The 24,344-nt window shown below is 40.3% G+C and overlaps 1 protein-coding gene across 1 annotated transcript in view; it reads right to left on the bottom strand.

Moving 5' to 3' along the window:
* KATNIP (katanin interacting protein) overlaps positions 1–24,344 on the bottom strand; it is a 55,670-nt gene that overhangs the window by 1,698 nt on the left and 29,628 nt on the right. Inside the window, exons 14-25 of the mRNA XM_066561144.1 lie at positions 21,314–22,042; positions 20,351–20,559; positions 16,797–16,847; positions 16,645–16,708; positions 14,579–14,756; positions 12,112–12,277; positions 8,755–8,912; positions 8,373–8,437; positions 7,923–8,033; positions 6,010–6,149; positions 3,111–3,212; positions 2,299–2,459 (exon numbers count right to left, since the gene is read on the bottom strand). Of these exons, the coding sequence (XP_066417241.1) occupies positions 2,299–2,459; positions 3,111–3,212; positions 6,010–6,149; positions 7,923–8,033; positions 8,373–8,437; positions 8,755–8,912; positions 12,112–12,277; positions 14,579–14,756; positions 16,645–16,708; positions 16,797–16,847; positions 20,351–20,559; positions 21,314–22,042 (2,134 nt within the window). The remainder of the gene's footprint in view (positions 1–2,298; positions 2,460–3,110; positions 3,213–6,009; positions 6,150–7,922; positions 8,034–8,372; positions 8,438–8,754; positions 8,913–12,111; positions 12,278–14,578; positions 14,757–16,644; positions 16,709–16,796; positions 16,848–20,350; positions 20,560–21,313; positions 22,043–24,344) is intronic.

Raw genomic sequence — 24,344 nt, 5'->3', positions numbered from 1 at the left:
AAAGAAGGGATGTTTGGAGTCCTGCAAGCTCAACAGCTCCACAGCACAGCCACACCACACAGGGTTACCCACCCAGGAATTATCCTGTCCTCATCCACCTGAAGGATTTCCTGCCAGTTTTAATTAGTGGCATTCATTCAGGCACACATTCAAATATAAATATCATATTCACTCTACAATTTTCCAGCCTGCCTACACAGCTTGAACCACAAAGCAAAGAGAGATTTTAAATCAGAGCACAAAGGGGGTATAAAAATCCTCATATGGAACTTCCACACTGCTTTCGAATTCTGAAAGAGCACTATTTGAAACTTTTCTGAACTAAACAAAATTCATTTACTGTGACAAGTTTTGCTTGCAGGCTTTTTAAAAAGCTTGCAGGCTTTTTTTTTGCTTGCAAAATTTTAACCATTTCTTTTTGGGGAAAAAAGTAATAACTTCAAAGGTAAATTAAAATAAACAAATTACATGAAAAAACATGAGCTGAATTGAAAGGTAAGGAAAACATCACTATTAAAATCTCCCTTTCACATAGACAAAAAAAAACGCATTTGTGCCTTTGCAATAAAAGAAAAATGGCTCGCACAAAATGGTTTTCTATTTCTGAAGAAAAACTTAATGTCCCTCAAACTGTCAGAGTGAAGCAATAATGAGAGAAGAGCCAATAATGAAGCAAACCAAAACTTAAACTATTGATGATGATGATGATGATAATATGATGATAACCTGAACAGACTCAAGTTCAGGTTCATAAAATCCTCAACAGTGCCATGTGAAAGAGAACAGGCCAACATCACAAACAGTATCCAAAAGGTCCAGAGCATTTTGAAAATGAAGGGATATTATCCAGCATGTCTTCCATTGCTGCTGGAGTACCCTGTATTTTAGCAGGGTGGGAGGTGAAAAAAAAGAGAAAAGATGATTGCAGACCAGGCTGGGAAGAAAGAGGAATAAAAATTCCTGCCCAGGAGTGTGGAGGAGAAGAGGCTCAGCATGTTCTCAACTGGAAAAGAGACCATGCAGTGTCTGTGACCCCAAAAACTCCTCTTTAAAGTAGATCAAAGGACATATGTCTTATAAATATGTGCAAAGGAAGTTATGTAAAAAAGGTCTGTGATTACACCAGGTGATTCCTTGGTTTCAATAAAATAATTTTACTCATAGAAAGATCTGAAGCTGAGGAAAGTAAAGGTTTGTTTCCCATCCTCCTGCTTTTTCTATCCCACTGAAAATTTTCTCAAAACTTTCATTTCCTCAAGGCATTTTCATTTCAGTGACTTTTTCACTTTGAGAAATTGCTCACCTCCAACTTTTACCATGACAACACAGCCACTCACACAAAAACACAAGTCCAACACAACACATCCAAACAATAATCATTTATTTAACCTCTGGCAGGAGCAGTGGCCAACAGCCAATGCTTCAGGGAAACACAAGAGAACAAACCCTGCAAGCAAATGTGAACTTCTGTCTTTATTCAGAGCATCTCATGTCCCTTCTGCTTATTTCTAAATGTTTGAATATCCTTCTGGGGGATCACACACCATTTATCCATGCAAAACTTCCCTTTTTTTTCCAAGTGATGCATGTGCAAAACCCTCTATTTGTCAGCTGTCCAACATGTAAGAAAGTGTTCATTTCTATAAGCTTTCATTTTTTCACTTTTCAATCTCATTTAAAATAAATTATTCTTTCAAATCTTTACTTTCCTTGCCAGGGACTGTTTTTTAGATCCTACCAATCCTGACCTTCTAAATGTAAGTGCATTTTTCACTGCATTTCATCACATTCTCCATGAGACTGCCAACTTAGTGGTTTTAAAGCATCATTCCCCCAAATGCAATTCATTTCTCATTTTAGAAGTTCATTATTTTAGACTGTTTATAAAATAGTAGAATTCTGGCTTCTTAATTAGCATTTGTGTCAAATCAGAGGAGGTTATTTTCTTTAATTTTGATGCTTGGTTTTTTCATGAACTTTCTATTTTTTCCCCTCTGTGTAATAACATTGGGATTTATTAATCCTTCTCTAATGAAGTCCAACTTTTTAATTTTGTGTTTACAGCCTTTCATGGAACCAGATGTAAACATAAATCATGAACACCAGGAAGTGCTAAAAGATGCTTGCAAACAAAGCTGGTAATTTGATCCTCACATCTAAAAATCTCCTAATTCCTCCTTAAGTGAGGCCAGGGATGCTCTGGAAGGGAATTTTCCTCAGCAAACTGCTGACATCAGTCACATCAAACCAGTTTTTAAAGGCAAGATTCTTTGTGCCAAGCCAGAGCCAGCCCCATACCTGATAACAGTTCTCCTCTCCTGGTGGCAAATCCTCTCATCATCCGTGAAGAGGATGGTGTGGTGGGGCACCACAGGGTCACACGTGGGGAGGATGCCTGACACCACATGGCTCACCATGTCCAGAATCCCATTGTACACCAGCAGATCATCGACCAGAAGCTACAAACATTGAAGAAATAAACCAAAAATCCATCAAGAAATCAGGCCTTGCTTTCAGCATTGTCTCTAAAAAGCATTTTGCCCTATTTGTGTCACAAATCCAGTCATTAATTTAGCTTTTGTCCCTTCAAACTTCCATTTCTCTCTATTTGCTGCTGGAGTTTGAATTTTTTTTTCCTCCCTAAGTTTTTTAACTTGTCACTGATGTTTTTTAATGCAGCTTTCAAGTAGGTAATTAAAAATGTATTTCGTGTTTTACATAATTGCCATTCTATTCATTGGAGTGAATCACTCTTAAATCTAGGAATTAATGAATCTCACCTCACTTCAGCTGTCTAAAACTTGGGTTTGTAGCTCAAACTACTCTTCCAGGCCTACTCTACAGTCAGTGGAAAAAGGCAAGTGTTATCCTTGTCTTAAGACAATTATCTAAGACAAAAATCAGATCAAGTTTTCTCTCCCTGGACAAAAAAAGGAAGGACAGATGACTGGCATAGATTAGTCATTTTAATATTAAATGCAAAGTCAAATAAGATGAATCCCATCCTTTGAGCTTACATGGAATCACACTTCAACAAACTGTGAGAACACGTTCAGAATGGAGGCAGCTGACTCACCAGGACATACAAAATGCACAGGAAAATTACTTACACCAAACTCCCTCACACCTCTCTGAGGTGTCTTGGCATAATTCCATAACTTGATCATTGACACAGTGGTAGGTACATCAAAAATGACATATACCCTATTCACCTGCAAAAGAGAATTAATTTATATTTAACAGCACAAAGTCCCCAAAGAAATTGAATTCTCATGCATGTTACATCAAAAGAGGTTCATATTTAAAGAAATATAGCTGGAGGAGAGATAACTGATGCTGAGGATGGAAGTTCAGCTATCATCCCTGCTGATAATTCCCAGATGTTGGCTCTACCCCACAGCTGCTCTCAAAAGCACAGAAGATGAGATCTGGAGCATTCTTGTCATCCTGGACTGCCTGGAACTTGGAGGAGGGGGAGAGAGACACTTTTAATGAGTATTTCATAAACCAAATACAGATATGTCCTTAGGGCTAAGAGAAGCTGGTGCCTCTTCTTTCTGTTCTATTCTGCACGGAGAGACAATTTCCAAGAGATGGAGCGCCAGGACAAGGGGGAATGGCTCCCACTGCCAGAGGGCAGGGATGGATGGGATATTGGGAGGGAATTCTTCCCTGGGAGGGTGGGCAGGCCCTGGCACAGGGTGCCCAGAGCAGCTGTGGCTGCCCCTGGATCCCTGGAAGTGTCCAAGGCCAGGCTGGACAGGGCTTGGAGCAACTTGGGATGGTGGAAGATGTCCCTGCCTGTGGCACAGGGTTGGAACTCAATGATTTTTAAGTTATTTTCCAACCTAAACCACTCTATGAATCCATGATTTTATTCTATTCCATTCCATTTCATCTCTCTCTACCAAATATGAATGAAATCCACTTTTTTATTTGCAAGACTAAAATCTCCCCTGTATGCCCTGAAAGCTATTGCAGAAATTTTGCTTTTTTTTTTTTTTTTGTGTGTGAGTTATACTACCAGGAATTTAGAGACAATCCTCCAGATGCTTGCTAAACAATTACTGCTGGAGGTATTATTCATCTGCCTTTCAGTGACGTTAATGTCAAGATGTTAAGACCAAAGATTAGGCAGGCAGGAAACCAATCTTGCCTGTTACAGTTAATTCCATGCTTTTTCTTTTATGAGCCACTATATCAACTTCAGATCAACATATCTTAAGCTTCATCTTTAGCATCCTCTGAAGTTTTAATCCTTTGATGTACTAGAGAAGATACTGTAGGTTATATTAAATCATTATGCTGGGTTGGTTTTTTTTTTTTACTGAAGAAAGAAAGGTAGATTGGATCAATAGAAATGTTTGCATCTGTGATTTTCCATGAGACAACTGGAGCATTGTCTCCAACAACAACTGTTAATCCCACAGCAAATGATATATTTGATTAAAAATCCATTCAAACAAAAGAATAAAATGACAATCAGTTACAGGAGAACAAACAATTCAAATTCTGCTTATGTAAGAAATGAAAGTGAAAAACAGGAAACCACTTTCAGAATTAAAAAGGAAAAGCCATTTAGGAAGGAAAAGAAAGGCTATAATACCAATTCCCTTCAAGCTTTTGAAGCTTCCAACACATCAAAGAGTTAAAGCAGCTTTCCAGGCAGCCTGCACTGAGGATGGGAGCATTCACAAGCTCTGGTTCAGCAGCCCAGCTCCAGAGGCTGAGCATCAATAGCTGATTGCTCCATCCAGCACCTTCCAGCTCAACAACCATCCCAGGGAGAGGGAGGAGGGAAAAGTACTCTGTGGATCTTACAGAGGTGTAATTTGCTACAGTTCAAGGACAGAAAACACCATTAAATGGCTTCTGCCTCCTGCATTTCACACATTATCAATTTACCCTTTAATACTGGTATTTTGTGCTCTTCTGCAGTACTTTGGTGTCAGGCAGAACAACACAAAGAGAGAGAATTCCAGAGCTTGTTATTTTCCTTTTTCCCAAGTGAAAGAGTCTCTGCAAGCATGTCTTTTGTAAGGACATGAGCACACTCAGATGGTTGTCAAATCAATCAGTCATCCTGTTGTAAGAGACATCTGAGCATCCCATCAAATTGCCAGGATTCAAGATCTGGGATCTGCACAGCAGGAGCCTCAAGCCTCACACAGACCTTCCACTTCCCTAGGAAATACAAGCACTCACTATTCCCAAGTATACTTAAAAGCTTTACCTTAATTATAGCCCTTCATTACAACACATCATGATATAAATTAACAATTCCTTACTTTTAATATTCTAATTAATAACTGCAACATCTGGAGTGAGGAGTTCACCAACACAGTAAGTGATAACTTTCCACATGTCAGGTTTATATTTTGCTTTCTTTTTAAATCCATTCTCTTATAAGAAATAAAAGCACCTTAATTATGTCCATTACAGGCCCCTAAAAATGTCCTTTCCCAAAACAAGGTCAGAAATCATCTAGGTTGATCTACTTTTCCTTTTTAGATTTTTGATATCCCAGCTATTAAACATGGGACTTCTAAAAGGGCTGAATCATCTGTGGCCTTAGGACATGAAACACTAAATCTGCCATCCCTAATCCACAAATTTGAATTCAACATAGATAATGAGATTTAAAAATAATTTCTCACTGCTAGAACAACATTCATTGTATTTTGTAAAAATGAACTGAAAATCACCAGAAAGGTGTTTATTGAACAGAACTCCTTCATCAGTATTTTTGTCACAGTGACTCAAAAACCATCTCTGGAAAATCTTCTGCTGTTGCCCCATGGAGAGAGGAAATGGCAAACCTGGGAACCTCCATTGCTGCTGCCTGTGCTGTGCAGAGAGGCTGCAATAAAAACAACTTCTAAAAAGCAGGATTTAGCATCTGCTACTAAAATCAAATTTAGCTCTGAATTCTATATGCTTCCTTTTTCCTCCATGCTTCCAATTCCATCCCCACACATGACTAGAACAGAATGGAAAGGGAAAATGTACCAAACCAGGAAGAACTGGTGCCAGCCACATGTGCCTGCCATCCGTGGTGTCGTTCACTCTGTCAATCAGCTTGTCTGGAGTCCGGATGTCTCCAGATACATCATCTAAAATGTTGACACTATCTGGAAAAGCAGCAATATCTGAAAAAAAAAACTTTAAGCAGAAATAACCTAAAAATGGATATTTTAGAAACACCAGATTTAAAAGTCTATGCTGTTCCCAACTCCTTGAATGAGTTTTCAGCACTACAGCAGTACTCCCAGGAATGCATAGCTGAGGAACTTGGAGCACATATTTAAAAGCAGGACAACCCTTAGATATTCTGGCATTTCAATTTTTTTTTAAATAGGAATCAAGTAACTAGCTGCATTTAATTTATTTTCAAATATGTACTTATGACTTCATCAATAAAGTTCCATTAGCAGGAAGAGGCACTTCCCAGCTTTTTGGTGACAAAGTCCCATATTTTTATCATAAACTTGTGCAAATTCCTCATATAAAACCTATCTCAAGAAGAGTGTCTTTGCAGGAGGCAGTCATCAGTCAAACTAGGTTTTGCTTGAGTTTCTCAAGGTTTGTGGTAAAAATCAGTAACTGTAATAAAACCTTTTTTCATGTCTTTGAAAGGGAAAGATTAAACCCCCATTGAAGAGGCAACCAGATTTTCTCTGTAAGAGAACATTTACATTAAAAACATGGAAGGAAACGTAGATGGATGGCACTGGCTTCAGAATTATGAATCCTAAGCAATCCAGTTTGAGGGACATTAATTTCCCCCTGTCCTGCTTTCTAAAAGTCTGTAAGTATTCATAAAGAATTGAAGGAATGACACAGTAATGCCTCAAGTGTTTAAGAAAAGCTTGGTTCAGTTGTGAATTATCACATTAAATATTGCACTAAGACAAATATGCTCTCTTGGGATCCTAATACATCCCATACACAACTGCACAGGCAGGAAAGCTGCTCATTCAAAAGGAGCTGAGGGTTCTTTACCTGCCACTGTTTTGCACTGTAGAGCTGAACCAGGTCAGTAAAAGATCCCTGGTTCTTAAAGACAATTTGTTACCACTTCTCAATTTCAAAATGTTTCTTGTCCATTATAAATGTTTCAAGTTCAGGGCGTATCATACAAGATACAAATCAAAATAGCACTAGGGGAAAAGCCTTTATTTCATGGAATTCCCTATTTATTAGGCAGTGAGGATCCTTAGAGACAAACAATTCCTGCAGCATTTGTGCTATTTATTCTTTCCAAGAGGCTAATAAATGTTCTTTCCATGTACCTGAACTATGTCAGCTGTATGTTGGGTATGAAGCTTTCAGCTCTTAGAAGACTTTAGCTGGTACAGAGCAAAAGTGCAACCTTGATGAACATCAATCTTCCCAACACACCCCACATTCCCTCTGTTGGATATCCAGGGAACACTGAATCAATTTCAAACTCTCAGCCCTGATCTTCATCACTGCATTGGGTGTCTAGAACAGCCTAAATCTCCAGAACAAGAGTTATGAAAAATTTCTTTCTTGAGGCACAATGAAAGATTCCATTAAAAAAAATAAAAAAGCACTGAACCCAGTCTTTTCATATGAATTTATAGCTCAGCAAACTTTCTGCTCCTTCCCCACCACAGAAGAAATGTCAAGAGCAGAAAATACCACACCCTTCTCAAGCCTTCCCTTCTCTAACTTTGTCCTGCTTTGTTGGTGCATCCCATTGAGAGACAAAACATTCTGGAAATACACTGAATCCATCAAAACGTATGGAAAAGAGCTTCATCACCAAAACACAGAGAACTAGAAGCCCAAGTTCATCCCATAGGACAACCTGGCAATGTGCAGTGATGCTCTGTGAGGATTTGCCAGGGAGTAAAGTGCACCAGCAGGGCCAGGGGTGCTTGGTGTGCAAAGGATACTGTTTTCAGTCAGTAAGATTTGCTCTCCGTGCTCATTGAACAGCTCCAGCCCATTCAAACCAATGTAGTAGGGATCACCCCAACTCGTCAGGAGCTGGAACTGGAAAATAACTAAAAAGCAAAAGGCTATTAAGGAAAATATCAATACAGAAGCTTTGTCCTAACAGACTGTTTATTCTTCAGTTTGAAAAATTGTTGTGCAGCCCACAATGTCAGACACTCTTATTTGCAGCTCAGGAGAAAAAGCTACCAGAGATCTGAGAACAGGCCACATATTCATATATGATGTTTCACTGAATTTATTCTTAAGCCATATTTATGGAAGTCTTTCTCATATTCTTGGTATCTGATTAATATCTTAAAGCATCTGAAATTGTTGGATTTATAAAGCTCAGGACTCCTAACCATGGTATGTAACTCTAAAATATTCCATATGACAGGGAAGGATACAACCACAGGGCATTAATGGTGCTTCATAGTCCATACTGGCTTGTTCCAGTGTCCTTGAAGCATTCCTGCCAAAAAAAAAACCAAAAAAAAAAAAAAACAACAAGGCAAAACAGGTTTTTAATGTACCCTTGGCTCATTCAGAACAAACCCAAAGAATTAAACCTCCACAGACACCACCCCAACACCTTCCCCTGTGATGCTGGACCAGACTCAGAGCTCAGAGCAATTTGGTCAGGGTAAAAACCAAGTGAAGCTCTGCTCTAAGTGCTCCATGTTTTCATCCAGGAGCCTCACACAGGCAGCTCCAACAGGGAATGTGAAATTACACTGCAACAGTGAAGAGAAATCCTATGGTTCAGACAACAAAGACAGGCTGTTTTACCTCCTGTGTACTTTAGGAGCTGGCTGGGGCTGTAGATAGTCAAGAAAGAGAATTTCTTGAGCAAAGTCAAAGTGGCAGTTGCCTGGTCCCTTGCGGATGAGGAAGCCCTCCAGGGGGGAGATGCTGTGCCCATCCAGCACCACATGGACCACCTTAGCCTGGTTTAAAAGAGCAAAACATCAGATTACCTGATATTCCATGACATGACTTCCATTAAAATAATCGCAAACAATTCCATTCACTGCAGAGACTGAAATAATTTCACTCAGCTGTATTTATTTCATTCCTTTGGAGTGAGGACTACACTTCCTTTGGCAAAAGAAAGCTGCAATCCATAGTGGCCATGTCATCACTGACATGAATGGGGATGGCAGAGGTGAGGATTTGGGAGGAAAAATACTAAAAAAAGTATTGACAGATCCTTTAATTACTGCATGGCACTAGATCTCAGCAGACTGAAGCTCCCTTCTTCCCAGAGTGCTCAAGCATGACCCAGGCTGCCCAGGGAAGTGGTGGAGATCCCATCCCAGGAGGGATTTCAGAGGTGTAGATGAGGCAGGGACCCTGGGGACATGGGTCAGTGCTGGCCTTGGCAGTGTCAGGTTTGCAGTTTGACATGCTGACCTTACAGCTCTTGCCCAACCTAAACCATCCTCTGATTGCTGAGCCTGCAGCAATATTTACACACATCAAGAGAATGGGAAGCTCTCAGTCAGGGATCTGAGGAGACATCAGGCACCTGAACTCTCTGCTAAGGCAGCTGGGACTGCCCAGCCTGGCTGGGGGCACCTTTCCAGAAATCCCACAGCTGCTGCTCTCTCCAGAGCAGATTTTGGTGTTTCTGTTGCATTTACAGCAGCCTGTGTTTCAGCAGTTCTATTTATCTTTGTGGCAGGTGGCACTTGGACTTCTCCAGGATCATACAAACTCCTCTGCCAAGCAGTGCTGTGTGTAACCTCAGGGCATATGAATAAAGAAAAGGTGCCTGTACCAGAGACAATTGAGCTGTGGCCACCTCAGAGATGCAAGCACACCTTATCCAACCTATGGAGATTAAAGTGAATAATTCAGGCACATTTATTCAGGTGATGCAGGGGTCCTGGCCCCTTCACCCTCCCCCAGCAGCAACATGTGGAGCTGTATGCACAATCCCAGGTGCAGAACAATTCAACCAGGCTCCAACAATTAATCACTGCACCTTGCTCTCTAATTTGTTAAATATAACTTAATGTTCATCACAAGCAGCATTTACTGCCCTGGGTCTCTCACCAAGTACCAGTTTGTGCTAGACTGGAGGAGGGGCTCAGTTAATTTCCATGAAGATTAATTAGGAGGGAATGTTTGTATCACTAGCAAGTGTGGAGAAATAACTATTTCTGGCTTTATCTTCAATACACTTGGGATCAAATAAAGGAAACATCTTTTTCATATGAGAAACTCTTCTGCATGCTGTTTTCCAGCTGAATAAGTCTGCCAGGCTAAGGAGAGGAAGTGAGAAATCCACTGAAATCCACTCTCCTAAACGGAAACACGTAGTGAATGGGAAGTCTGGAGAGTCAGAGATGGAATCTTACCTATTACACCACAGCTGCTTATATTTATGTGCCCTTTACAGCCCTCATTTCTAAGTAATTCTCATCATCTGAGAAGGCACTCAGCCGTCACATATTGCATTTTACAAATGGCATAACAAAGCTCTCACAAGGTGATTTTTCACAGAGCTGCAAATAGCACCCAAGCCTTCATTCTGACAGTCACTGCCATTACCCTCTCACACTAAAGCTGTGAATAGAATCCCCCAGCCTGCAGCTGCCTAACAAATCATCCCATCTCACACCCAGGGACTGGCTCCTACAAGGAGCAGCAATACTTCAAGAGACAGATGTCAGGATGGCCTGGGTTTACAGCCTAAAACCTCCTTTCTGTGGCCCAGTGGACCTTGCATCTTTTGTTTTCCAAATAATTTATTTTATCCTTCTCCAAGACTGCAGGTGTGGGCTCCTCCTTTAAGTGGTATCCACTGACTCTCATGGGACTTGCAGTATTCATGCAGGTAGACACCTGTATGAGACTCAATTCTTTTTATCACCTAGCCAAGTAAACTGCTAAAAATACACCTTTCTTCTTTTTTATTTTTCTTGGTTTGGCCTCCAGAGACCAAATTCCATGTTAGATTTTAGAGATTTAATAAGCACTGCTCAGCCACAACTAAAATATCATTAAGTTACCAACAAAACACAGCTCCTAGGAAGAAAATTAATTCTGTCCCAGCTGAAATCAGGACATAAATGGCACTAAAAGCCCTCATTTGCATGTTTACATGGTAAATGCTCAAAATGCTCCAGAACCCTCCCATGTGTCAAACATGCTGGGCAAATGTGATGGAGCACAAAATCAGGGCCCTCTATTCAGATCTCTGCATCAGCTGGGATTTAATGAAGATCATTTTTGTCCTGTCTCCAGTTTAATGTGTGCCAACATTTTTGTTCTTATTTATTGCCTGAATTTAGACACTGAGAATGCAACAGTTGCCTTTTGGGTGGAAAATCTGGGGACAGGTGGATTCCTAAACTTTCTGTGCAATGAGCAGCAACCTCTGGTTAGTTATAATTATCATTACAAGTGTTATCCTGACATGTGTAAGTACAGCAGGGGAAGCAGGGACAGCCAAACTCACAGTGAAAAGCTGTAAAATTATCTCCATCAGGTGTCAATTGGTAATCCCAACAATTTAGTATGAAAAAAAAAATATAAAGCAGGCAATTTGCAAATAAGAGAGGATTTATGTTAATTTTAGCTAAATTATTATTTAGCTAAATTAGCTAAAATTAAAAAATTAAAAATTATTTAGCTAAATTAATTTAGCTAAACTGCTTGAAGGTGGCAACTTTCTATTTATTAAATATTAATATTTCAAAAGACTCTTCTTGGAAAAGGCAGTACTGAGTGAGTGGCCTTCTGAACCTGAACTAAACAGAATTTCTTTGTAAAAGTTTCCCTCATATCATTCCCAGCATTTCAGGAAATACAGAATCATACAGTAGGTCTAAATACAAGATATGGAGAGGATACCAGTTCAGAATCATATATCCTGAAAATAATATGTGCTATTGTATGTGTCTCTTAGAAAAATCAGCTATGAAGAGTTCTTTAAAGCATCTCTGGCTTTTTTTTTTTTTTACTATCTGCTGTTTGTGGAGACAGGAATGCATTATACCTGCCACAAAATTCAGCCTCAGACAATCTAGAAAGATTTATGGGGTTCCATTAAGGCAGCTATATTCATTCATCACAGTACCAATTTTCCAATGCATTGCTGTATATTTTTGCTGGCAGTGCTCCTTTTCTTTTACTTACCCCTCTGTAGGTATCCTCTGGAGATTTATTATAGTTCCAAAAGCGAAGCCCTGCAATACTTTCAGTTTTATCAAAATGGATTGTGAGCAGATGATCTTCTCCAAAAGAGAAGGGAATGAGCCACATATGGTCATCCTCCACTGTGATATTAGTGCCATCTATTAGCCTACAAAGAGAAAAGTCCATTAGCTGCACAAAGGGAAAAGCTGGCTTCTCTCATCAAAGGCAGGGACTTTCCTAAGGTTCATTTTATTCTGGATGCCACTTCCAGCTTCCAGGGCTTCTCCTGCCCTTGTGCATGCAATTAAAAGCACAGAAAACATCAAAAATAGCATGCAAGTATTGAACTAAAGGCAGTGGAGGGAGAAAAAAAACCCCAGTATTTTCTTTAGTTGGGTCTGTTTAAGGAAAAACAGCAAAATCTTTAGGTTTTCCCTGTGTGAACAGGACAGGCAAAGGGAAGCTCAACTGCCTTTGCAGCAAAGTGGCTGAAGGCAGAGCCCAAAGGCAGGCACAATGGAATTCCTGAATTCCCACACCCAAAGCAGTGGATCTGGCACCCTGCAGGGTGTTTCTATGCCAACCCAATCTGCTGGATCTGAGGAGGAGCTGGATGGCAGCTGGGTAACCCTGAGCAGGACCTGGGACTGCTCACATCCCTCATGGACACAATTAGCCACATCCCTGCTATTTTACAAAGCTTCCAACCAGCAGGACAATGTCTTTTTATGGCAGCACAGGCTTCAGGCTGACTAAATAAAGTTAAATCTGCTCTTTTCTGACATTATATTCTTCTACCACAAACTGTGCCATATGAAGATGGAGTAAAGGAGAATATGAATTAATTTTCCACTGTAATTACTTTGGTACACTGCCAAAAAAGTAAGTTTATACTTACTATTTATTTAAAAGTTTAATGGAAGAATGAGTGCCAGACTTGGCAATTCCTTAAAGAAAAAGATTTGAATAATAACTCTTTCACAGAGGAACTGATTAGGGAGTCCATGAGAGAAGAGATAATTCTTGATTTGGTCTTGAATAGTACATGGGACTTATTCCAAATGCCACAGTTGAGAGCACTGCAATGTACTCAAATTCAACATGCTTGCAGGAATGCCCAGAGCCAAAAGAGCCTCTATTTCTTGTGCCCAAAAAAGTTCTCCAGCAAAACAATCAAGAATGTAAAAAAATAAAATAAAAATTAAAAAATATAACCCACTTACTAAGAAAGATGTTAGAAAGAAGGAGGACTTGAAAACTCAAAGCCAGCCTGGCTCAGCAGCAGGATAAACAAAGTTATTATGGGCCATCTTTCAGCAAAATTCATGATGAAAAAAGCCCTAAATTGATAGACTCATAAACTCTGGAAGGTTAAATGCGTACACACGGGCCAAAAAAAGAGACTGAAGGCTAACAAGCAAAAGATACAATAAATAAAATCCCTCAAATACATCAGGGGCAGAAATCTTGGCAGAAATTCTGTAGGATCAACATATCACTAGGCTGCAAAAGGAGCACTCAGAGAGAAGGCACCAACAAAAAAGGTCAATGAATTCTTTGCATCTGGGTCCATCAGGTGGGGTCTGCAGAGACTCCCCCAGCAGAATCTGCTCAGCACAGGGAAGATTTTAGATCAGCAACTGCCTACAGAGGAGATTTCCACACAAGATGGCAGAAGGAAAAAGGAATTCTCCACACAAGTAAGGTTGATATCTGCATTAGTCAGATTATCAGAAATTACAAATGGAATTAGTGTGCATGGAGATAAAGACAACATTCTGAGGAAGACTCCAGAGCCTTTGAAAAGACAAGTCCTAATTCATAAACCTGGTCACAGCCCATAAACATGCCAGCAAGACAGGATTACAACCAAAAATACCCTTTAAAATGGAGATGACTCAGAAACAACAGGATGCAGCTTCAATAACATCCAAAATGCCAAGTCCTCTCCAGATCTACAGCCTATCATTTCTATACTGCTGCCATTTAGATGCACAAGTTAATCTCAGGAAATATACTTCTCAATGAATAAAACTTCATTAGATTTGCCAAAAAAAAAAGTGCTGCAAATTGGCCAAAAGATTGGCACCTATTTGTGCAATTCCCCAACACATCCTCACTCTTTGGTAACGTGCAATTTTTCCTTAAAATTATCCAGAAATCCTGCATAAATATCACTCAATATGCACAGACAGATGCTACAGAACACCCACATTCCTTCCTGGAAAGTCCTTGGCAGAAATACCAACCAGGCATGTTCTCATCTCCCAGCTCAAACACCATCTTTTGGAAACATCTCATTCATGTTTCTACAACAAGCTGTTCCTGGACAGCCTGTGAATTCCAAGAATGAGCAGTGATGGCATAAAAATCATGTTCACATTAACATGTGTTAACATAAGTTTATAGAAACGTGTCACTTCAGAAAATCTGATGTAAAATGCATCCCAAGTCTTTGGTTACTTACTTTTCTAATGTTCTGGAATCTCCTGTGTACTCTGGAAGATCATTTAAGTCTTGGGGTGAAGCAGAAATCTGTTCTGCATTGATTTTTAATGCTTGACCATCCTTTCCTATCACTTCAAGTCCTGTCAGCCCCAGGTAATGAGAGTCTCCCCAGGTCATGGTGAAGTTCAGTTGCAGACCTACATAAAGAAATATAAATTGAATGCCTCTGTAAAGTTACTGGTTTGTAGTGATGAGCCAATGTAAACACGAGTGCAAATCCCAGTGATTAGCAGCATGGATATTTTGTATGGATTAAATCACTTTATATGCTGGAATTGGATTTTTCCTGCTCTGTTTGTCCACCTCCATGTAAACAGCAGCTTCTTTTAATCTGTGTCAGAGCCCTTTAATGTGCCACCAACACCTTGTTCACTTGAAATTACACAACTGCTGATCAAGCACGTTCCCAAGTGCCTCATTAGTGGGACTGCACCCTGCCAGCCAGCCAGTGACACATTTAAGCAGTTACATGACAGATTTTGTGATTATGCAGATGCAGAGAAGACCCATTAGTCTGAAGTCTATCCATCATCTTTCACCAGCTAAATGACTGTATAGATTCATTTAAATCCAGCCTCTCAGAAATCCATACATTTTTAGAAAACACCTACTCACAGTTAAAGCAAAAAAAAAAATTTGATTTACTAATGTTTTTAAGTTATTTTCTTCACATTCAGAACTGGACACATGGAAGCATTTTCATGGGACAGCATCAGTGAAAAACACAAATATTGATTAGGCTGTATCTCCAGAAAATAAACAGGAAAAAAAAAGCTGGATGGACAAAAGGCTGAATGTGAATCTCCTGTTCCACCTGTTTTATGCCTTACTGAAAGGACAGAAATAGCATGTACAGATATAACAAGTAAAATTCCAATCTGATCAGGTTCCATAAAAATCCATCCCTGTACATTAGAAATACCTTTCATTTCACACACTACAGAAGCCCACAAATAATCAGGGTGGGTAATGTCTAAAGAAGCACCAGTAGTCATAATTTATGTTTGTAAAACAAACAAGCATTAAACCTCTTAAACCATCCAGCCCAGTTACCCCTAAAAACCCAGAGCAAGTCTTGATACACACAAAGATTGATTTGGGAGTAAGATTTCATCAGCATTTGCAGGGACACAAAGAAATAAACAGCTGTCAGTGCCAAATCTGGAGCTCTGGCCACACTGACAGCAGGCACCAGTCCCCAGGCCAGTGCTGAGACTGAAAGTGCTCAGGGTACAAGCAGGCAGGAGCAGAACCAGCCTGTTCTCCAGTGCAAAGCTGCACTGAAGCAGCCATCCACACAGATTTAGTATTCCCCAGAGTTTAGGATTCCAATCTGAGGATGATACAGGGAAAAGGAACCTCTGGAGGGGTCTAATCCAGCTCCAAGCTCAGAACAAGTCCAGCTCAAGGCTCTCAGGACCTCATCCAGGGGATGTTTCCTGTCTCCAAGGGTGGCAGATCCCAAACCCTCTCAGTCCAGTGTTGGATTGCTCTCAGGGTGGAAAAAAATTCCTAACACCCTGCTGGAAACTCTTGTCAAAGGACCAGGAACTGCTCCTGAAGCTTTTGGACTATGCAGAAACTCTGTGGGCAACAGCTGAAAGGCCCACAGAGACTGCTTTGGTACAGGATAATAAATCAGGTACTTAAGCAGGGATATAACACTCTGATCTAGCTTTACTCTAGGGTTTCTATTGTCAATCCAATCTAAAAAATTCAGTCAGTCTACACAAATACAAAGGATTGGGAGAGAATTACTGGGTAAGGGACACAGCTATTAGAAATCCCATTCAGGGACTAGGCAAATGGCTAATGTTGTTTTTCTGAGATTAAAAGCCAACTGTTGCAATATAATGTTGTAAATGCCATGGCAAACAAAGCTTCTGCCTTAAATATTCAATTCTCTTCTTTATTCTAGACCTGGCATCTGTCACAAAGTGCTGTACAGCTCTGACAAATCAGATCATCCTTGATAACATGTTTGGGGGAAGGCTGGTACAGCAAGGAGTGAATGTAAGAACTTACATTTTCCAGTAAATATTCCTGTTTCCTTTGGTATGCATTCAGAGGCAGGGTCTGGCTCTTGAACCTATAAAGAAAGTCAAGGAACAGGTTCAGTATTACACTTACACTGACTGCTTTTAAAGTCTATATTTGTAAAAAAGTTATATTTGTACCTGTTTCTTTTTGTATAGCAATCTCCCCTCTGCCTCCCCACCCAGGCTGTCCTGCAAAAAATGGAAAACATGACCCAAAATGTAAAATATCAATCAGGTGGGTTCTTAAAAAGCCAAGACTCTTAGGGCAGGGGTTTAGCTTAGTGCATATAGAAATGTGAAATGGGACACTCCATAGTGTGAGCTACCTCTTCTCAAAGAGGCTGAAATCCTTAAATAACACTTATTTCCCTGCTGACTGCCATCAGCAAGTGATAATATGCTGTATTTGCAATATGTTGCAAATCTGTTGCAGACACAAGGAGTCTGGAAGGAAGTCAAGACCAGAGAGTGCCACCACAATTTCTTCTCAGGAATTAAGAGGCAGAACAAACAAGCAAACTTGTCCAAAAGCTTGTGCTTGTGCTCTAGCAATGCTAATTAAAAATTGCCTGTGCTGTTCAGAAAAGTGAAGAAACAGATGACAAAATTTGCTGATCACACTGGGGCAATCAGGGTAGTAAAGACAAAAATGGCAAAGGATTGCAGATAGAATTCACTTCACTGAGTAAGTGGGATAAAATGGCAAATTCTGCTCTCTGTGGACAAATGTAAAACAGAGAAAACAATCTTAACTTCACAGATACCAGTATTGGCTCCAAAATAAATAATAGTAGATTAGAATGAAATCTTGGCATTTTTATAAGTAGCTCTATATAAACATCAGCTCAATCCTCATTAGTAGTCAAAAGGCCAAACAGGAAATTAGAAGTCCAGACTCTTTCTCTTTAATTCATCATTAGAAATAAACTTCCTGTCAGCCACAATACATCAAATGGATCTACACTGTGCCTAAGTAGAATAAATAAAGACTTGTCAACACTTGTCTCCTTGTTCCATTAGATCCCTGCAATTTAACCACTGATCCCCAGGATCTCACGGGCCCCAGACTGCAATATCCTTCATGTGGCAGCAAATGTCCCTGGGGGAATCAAAGTAAGTCAGGTGAGACTGAACAAGAAATGGGCTCTGAAATAAACCCACAGAACCTACACAGTGCAAAATCCCTCCCACTGGGGGTACCTCTCTCACAAGCCAGTTCTGTTCCTCACAGCAATTCTAAAACACCAGCCTGGGAATGAAAACTTGCATCTTTACTGAAAATCAAAACCCATGGACACTGGGTTTAACTGATTGCAAAATAATGCTCTCCCTAGCAGAGCATGAACCATTTGTGCCAAGGCACCTTATCAACTCTTTTCTCCCTTTCTTATCTACTCAGATCCCTTCCTGATGATTCCATTCCAATGATGCCAAATATATTTTCTTTCAGGCATGGTCTCATTTTTTACTATTTTAACTACTTCTGCTAGTGGGCATTGTCCTACTTGTGTTCTTAGATTCTTATGGCTAAAACAAAACACCATAATACAGGAGTTATTGGAAAAGCAATAAAAAGTAGAAAGTATTACCATGATCTTACATCTGACCAAATGTTCAACACCTTCCTAGGAGCAACCACTCTGGAAAAGATTTAGAAGACTAACAGAGGGGTATAAATCTCTTGAGTGGCTTGAAGAAGGGAGTAGGGAATAATTGTTTAGTTTCTTCCAACAGAAAACCCAGAGAACATTAAATGAAGCCAGCAACAAACAGAAGGAGGTTCTTTGTGCCATGCAGGTTCAGCTGGGAAATTTGCCATGGAGCACTGTAAATTTTAAAAGTGCACGTGGGTTCAAAAAGCTGGTGGATGAATTAATGCAATAAAAATCGGTGGCAGGATATTAAACACAGAGGTTAAGTTAAAAAGTCCTTGTGAGACACATTTCTAAGGGCTGAATGAGTGTTTCAGAGGAACAGCACTCTGTGTTTGTGCTGTTCTTTCTTTCTCTCTCAGCAGCCACTGCTGGCCCCAGAGTTGAATCAAGTGCAGTGGCCACAGGTCTGATCTGTTATAAAATCAACATGTTGAAGATTCCTGAATTCATGGACAGACAGATGGCCATGGATAACACTGATAGAAAAGTAAGACACTTCTGTAAGAGCTTTTGGAAAGTTTTTAGTAAAACCCACCATTTCATCTACTGAATGTGCCACGGGGAATAAAGGGGAATGAACAGCAGGGCTGCTCAAACTGGTCAGTACTGGTCTGACACTGTTAGGTTGGGGAAGACAAATTGTGCAGTGGATCTGTGTCATTCTGGTACCATAAACATCCCCCTACAGAAATCCTGATGGAACCAGCAAACACCCCATGACAAGGAGATCAATGGCTCAGTCACAACAGCTTGTGTTATTCCTCTGCTGATACAGCAATTTCAGAGGTACAACAGGGTGTGGAGGGCATCAGAGCTGAGCAGCAAAATGAAAGGCAGGGCTGTGTCTGAGCAAGGAACAAACAGCCCAGGGCCAAGCTTCTGCCATGGAAAAGGTCCTGGTGAGTGCCCTCAATAAACAGGTGATCAGGAAAAGAAAGGTCAGCTTCAGTTTGTCTTCATGAAACCCTGCACTGTGCAAGGTTCTGAGCAGTTTCAGCTACTGCATGCAAAGCTGGGATCAAAATTCCTGCAGAAGTCCAAGAGCTAAAGCCACTGACTCTGGTCTTAACAGTGAGATCAAATTCCAACAGCATTGGATGTCCTTTTGTCTTGTGAGCCACAAGAAAAAGAGGACAAGACAGAAGGGGAAGGTTTGGCAACCACAGGAGGCTCATTAGGAACCACAAAACCCTGGGAAGATCTTGGCTGGAGCAGCTGGAATTTGGATTGATTCATCTTTGGATCTCCTGACACACACAAATAAGAGTGTGAACCCTAGAAAAAGACAAACTCACTGATGCAACAGAGGGTGCTCAGGAAGATTCTGAGAAAGTAGAAAAATTTAAGGAAAACAGGTCAAAGACTGTCACACACCATCTTGAGAAAATCCTGTGGGATCTTTGCTCACACACTGGACTGCTGGGCTGGGATGGCATAAGGCAAGAAAGAGCTCAAGTGCTTGGAAATACAGCCTTCCTCCAAGGAGGGAAGTACCTTCTGCATGGACTAGAAAAGAGGAGTTTTTATGATGCAAAATGCACCCAAACCTGTGATTGTGCTAGTGAAAAAAAAAAAAAGAAAAGAGGAAAAATAAAGGGAGGGTTGAGGGGAAGAGACCCTTCTTGTTTAACATCCTTCATTTGTGAAGGAAGAAACTAACAATATGAAAAGAATGGAAAAACCTTTGGTTTGGAGTGCTAAGGAGGACAGCTACTCATGACAGGAGTAGCTGTGTGGGAAAAATCACTGACAGACCAGAAACCTTCAGGAGTACCCAAATCATAAAGAACTCCCCCTAGTCTCTGTCCAAGTAAGTAAAGAAATAAGCTTATTAATTAATCAGGGAAACCACAACTTGGAGGACCTTTAGGACTTTAATAAAATAGCATAAATTATTGATCTGGTGAAAAAAATGTCTTGAAAATAGTAATAATTGTGTTAGTTCTTCTGCAGTTTTATTCCAGCCTGGAAATGTGGCTATTACTTCCACATTTCACACAGACATTTATAGAGAGTTTTAAACATAGAGGCCCCCACCTGTTGCTCCTCTGTTCTCAGCCCTGCTTGTGTAAAAGGTCTCTCATCTCCCTCCCTGTCTGCAGTTGTTGGCCTCTTCAGCTCTTCCTCATATCTCAGGGAGTTGGAATCTCCTATTTCTCCATCATATGTCTCATCATAGTAGTAAATGGCTTCAAGAATATCATCATCAGTAGTGAACAATATGGTATCCCCAAAGTGCTCTGGAGCTGAAGGCAACGCACAGAATTAAATGGAGAAATAATGCAAAAAGAAAATAATGAGAAAAATTATTTTCGGCCCTTCTTTGCATTTAATTTGCAGCAGTGTTTAAAGATAATATATGGCAAATTGATACTGACTATGGCTATAATTAGTGTTTCACTCTCAAACTTATATTGCACAATGGAAAATTAGAGAATTCAGATGGAAAATTAGAGAATTTCAATTCTCTAATGGATTCTCTAATACCCTGCTGGAAACTCTTGTCAAAGGACCAGGAGCTGCTCCTGAAGCTTTTGGGCTATCCAGAAATTCTCTGGACAATTTCTCTAATGTTCATTCATTTCAATGGAAATTCTATTTCTTTAATGGAAATTCAATGGAAAAGTAGAGAATTCAGTCAGATTTCAGATAAATAGAAAAGAAAATGGGGAAAAAAGCTTCCCAATCACCTTTTCCAAAAGACCACATATGTGAAAACAAGCAAAAAGCTGCAACTTAATTTCTAGTGCCTATCTGATGGGATTGAAACACAGACTGGTTGCTAAGACATAGTTAAAAATGGAGATTAGCTCTGTATGCTGCTAAAATCCCCAGTATCAGTGAAGAATGCATTAATGGGCTTTGCATTATGTTTTTAAATTAAACACCAGACAAAGTGCCAGCTTGCTTTGAAGTGGAAAATGATAACAAACAAGCTAAATGTATTTTGTTTGTATTGTACTGCTGTTTCCACAAGGAAAATCAGAAATGATAGCCTACCTCCAGACAAGGTTCCTGAGGCTTTGGCAATCTCTCCTTTGAAGATGCACTGCTCATCCAGCACCATGATGATGTCTTTCACACCTCTGAAGGAGTGGATTCGGGATTTATTGTAATTCCAGATCCTAATCATGGCTACCTGACAGGAATCCACAAAGTCAATGAAGACAAAGTGAGCTTTTCCAGGGGTGAATGGTGCCAGCCAGAGGTGCATATCATCCTGAGTCCGATTCACCCCATCTATGAGGTTGGTTACTACCCTGGGATCATTTCCATAAGCTGGTAAAATATTTATGTCAGGGGGTTCAGCTGTTATTTTTGCAATCTGAACAGGCTCTCCTTTAGAACTGAAAATTTCAATTCCATTAAGACCAACATAATGTCTGTCTCCCCACGTTGTTCGGATGTCTATCACCAAGTGCTGCCCATAAGGTAAAACTGGGATTTTAAAATCACTTCCATCCTGGATCTCCACAGAATTTTCTTCCTCTTGCTTCTTTGGTAGTGTTTGTAGTCCCTCTTTTCTCTGACATTCTCCAGGCCGGTTGATTTTCTGCTGATGGAGGAACTCATCAAAAATATCCCCTTGAAAATCCATGTTCGAGATCCGACCACGGTGGGAATAATTAAATTTCACCAAGGAGTTCCAGGACTCCTGCAGAGTGTGTTCTTGCTCACTGCACCACTTCATTCTAGAGGTTGCTACGTCCTTGATGGGAAAGTCTTCATCTGAAAACAACATTACAAAGACATTTACTGTACAAACAGGGAACAAACCATTCAAACATTGACTTTGCAGAATGATATTGTGTCCCTCACTGGGAAATTCTCTGACAGCAGCACTTTTATTTTTCCTTTCTGTCACAAAGGCCACGTGTCCCAGTTCCCCTTCCCCACTCAAACAAAATGAACAAAATCACTTTTACCTATGGAGGAGCAGAGCTCCTGCCATGGTACGAACTGCAACTAAGTTTGAGGCTCAGCCCTTAAAGAAATTGGGATTTTTGCTCAGTGATACTTGTTGTGTGCCTGTCACAAGGGTTTAAACCATCCCTCTGCATTTCTGCAGGTCTTTCATACAGCTGGAAATGGCTGAACTGGTTAATGTAAAGCATTACAGAGAAAAACTGGTTCTTCCTCTCAAAATGAGCCACAGGTATATAAAGAAAAGTGGTGGGAAAAGGAGTAGGTTCAGCAGACAGGGAAGATGAGGTGAGCATTGCATTCTAGGCAGGTAATGTCCAAGTATTTTTCCTATTTTTCAGCACATGTGAGATGTAGAAAGAGAATAATTACAAGATATCCAATGGGAATGCAACAGTGGGAGGGCAGCAAATCAGAGGGGCCCAGTGGGAGCAAAGCATCTTCTCCTTGTGGCTGCACTGGGGAACTGCTTCATTTCCATCTCAAAACAATTAAGAACAGATAATAACCAAGGTTTTCAATAAAGCAGTCACTCATGTATTTTCTTCAAATAAATGAAGAAAAGGAAGTGGAGTACTGAACAATTACAGGCCCGTGGGCCAGATTTTACTTCTGTACAGTGTCCTTTGGTGGATACTAAAACAAATGGTTATCAAGAATAAATGCCAATTGCTGTGAAATGCAAAACAAAATTTTCCCAAAAGACTGCTGAAGACTAACTTTTAACTGTGTTTTTGGAAATACTGGAAAGAGGCAATGTTCCTAATCTATGCATGGCAAATAATCACTTACAGGGGGGACACATGAGATAAAATTAAGAATTTTAAAGCAGATGGGAAACTACCTAGAAAAGGGCTGTCTTGCAGAATGAAAGGCTGGAGACCAACCTGGCACTCCTCCTTACACCTCAAGCAAAATGCAGACATGAAGGAAAGGTTCATATTTCAGAGATCAGACATTCTTAAGTCACTTTCTTGCTCACACCACTACCAAGAGGTGGCTGATCCCCAGCAATACATCCCAGAGCTCACAATTCACCTGGACAAGGCACTATACAAATATTTACCCCTTGAAAATGTCAAAGCTTGTAAAATTTTGGGATGAGCAGAGTACAGAGGAGTATTTAACATCCACTGACTTTCCTAGTTTGGGAGGGTTTTTCCCTTTTCTTTTCAAACATGAAATACTTCCAACAGCCCAGAGGTTACAATCCTGCAGCCCCTCTAGGGCAGTGCAAGGGGAATTGAAAAGGTTTTTGAGCTACTTTAAGGAGTGGTAACAGGAGAAGTGGAGCTCTGAAAGGAAAGCAGAGGTGGCCCAAAAGCAGACACCAATGGCTGAAGGTTTATAGGGTGGGACTTTTTTCTTTTAAGAATCTAAAATGCATTATTTATTAATGACACCTCAAACATTCAACTCCTCTGTGGGTTCAGGAGTGTCTTGAACCACCACTTCAGCTTCTGATGGCCACACACAATTCTTCTCTAAACTTTAGAAAACTACATTTTGGGGCAAGACTACATAGAAAAAACCACCTTTCTTCTCCCTCTGTTGTGTTAATCTCTTTTTTTACTCCCTGCAGTTATAAACAGCAATCATATTTCCATGCTGCAATCACATGCTTCATTTCCCAAATCATTCTAAAAGCTCTCCTCTGTATCTGTTCCACTTGGTAATCAGCTTTCCCGAAAATGGATGATCAGAGCTGCAGTTTTCCAAGTGAGGTCTCACAAGTGCCTGTGTGGAGATATTGAGGTTTCCCAAGTAGCCAAAATGCCTCTGCTGATCCATCCTGGGAGTGCACTGCTCCAATCACTGCTCACCCCAGCATTTCAGTCAATCTGCCATCAGCTACTCAACCATGAGTCTTCTCTTCCTCGGTCATTTGCAATTGATGATTACTCAGCTTACAACTTAATTTTTGGTTATTAGTCCCCAGATGAGCCTGCAAGCATTCTACTGAATTGCATTCCATTGCTCCAGTCCTCAAGTTCATCGTTCTGTGAAGTTCTTTAATCTCCTTAACTCATAATAAACCAAATTATATGTTATTTGCAAATTTTATCAGTGTACTCCCACCATTTCCTTTGCACATTAAACTGGTTAT

Source organism: Molothrus aeneus, chromosome 16, assembly GCF_037042795.1.
Source record: "Molothrus aeneus isolate 106 chromosome 16, BPBGC_Maene_1.0, whole genome shotgun sequence".
Classification (NCBI taxonomy): Eukaryota; Metazoa; Chordata; class Aves; order Passeriformes; family Icteridae; genus Molothrus; species Molothrus aeneus.
This window is presented reverse-complemented; position numbering and strand designations above follow the sequence as displayed.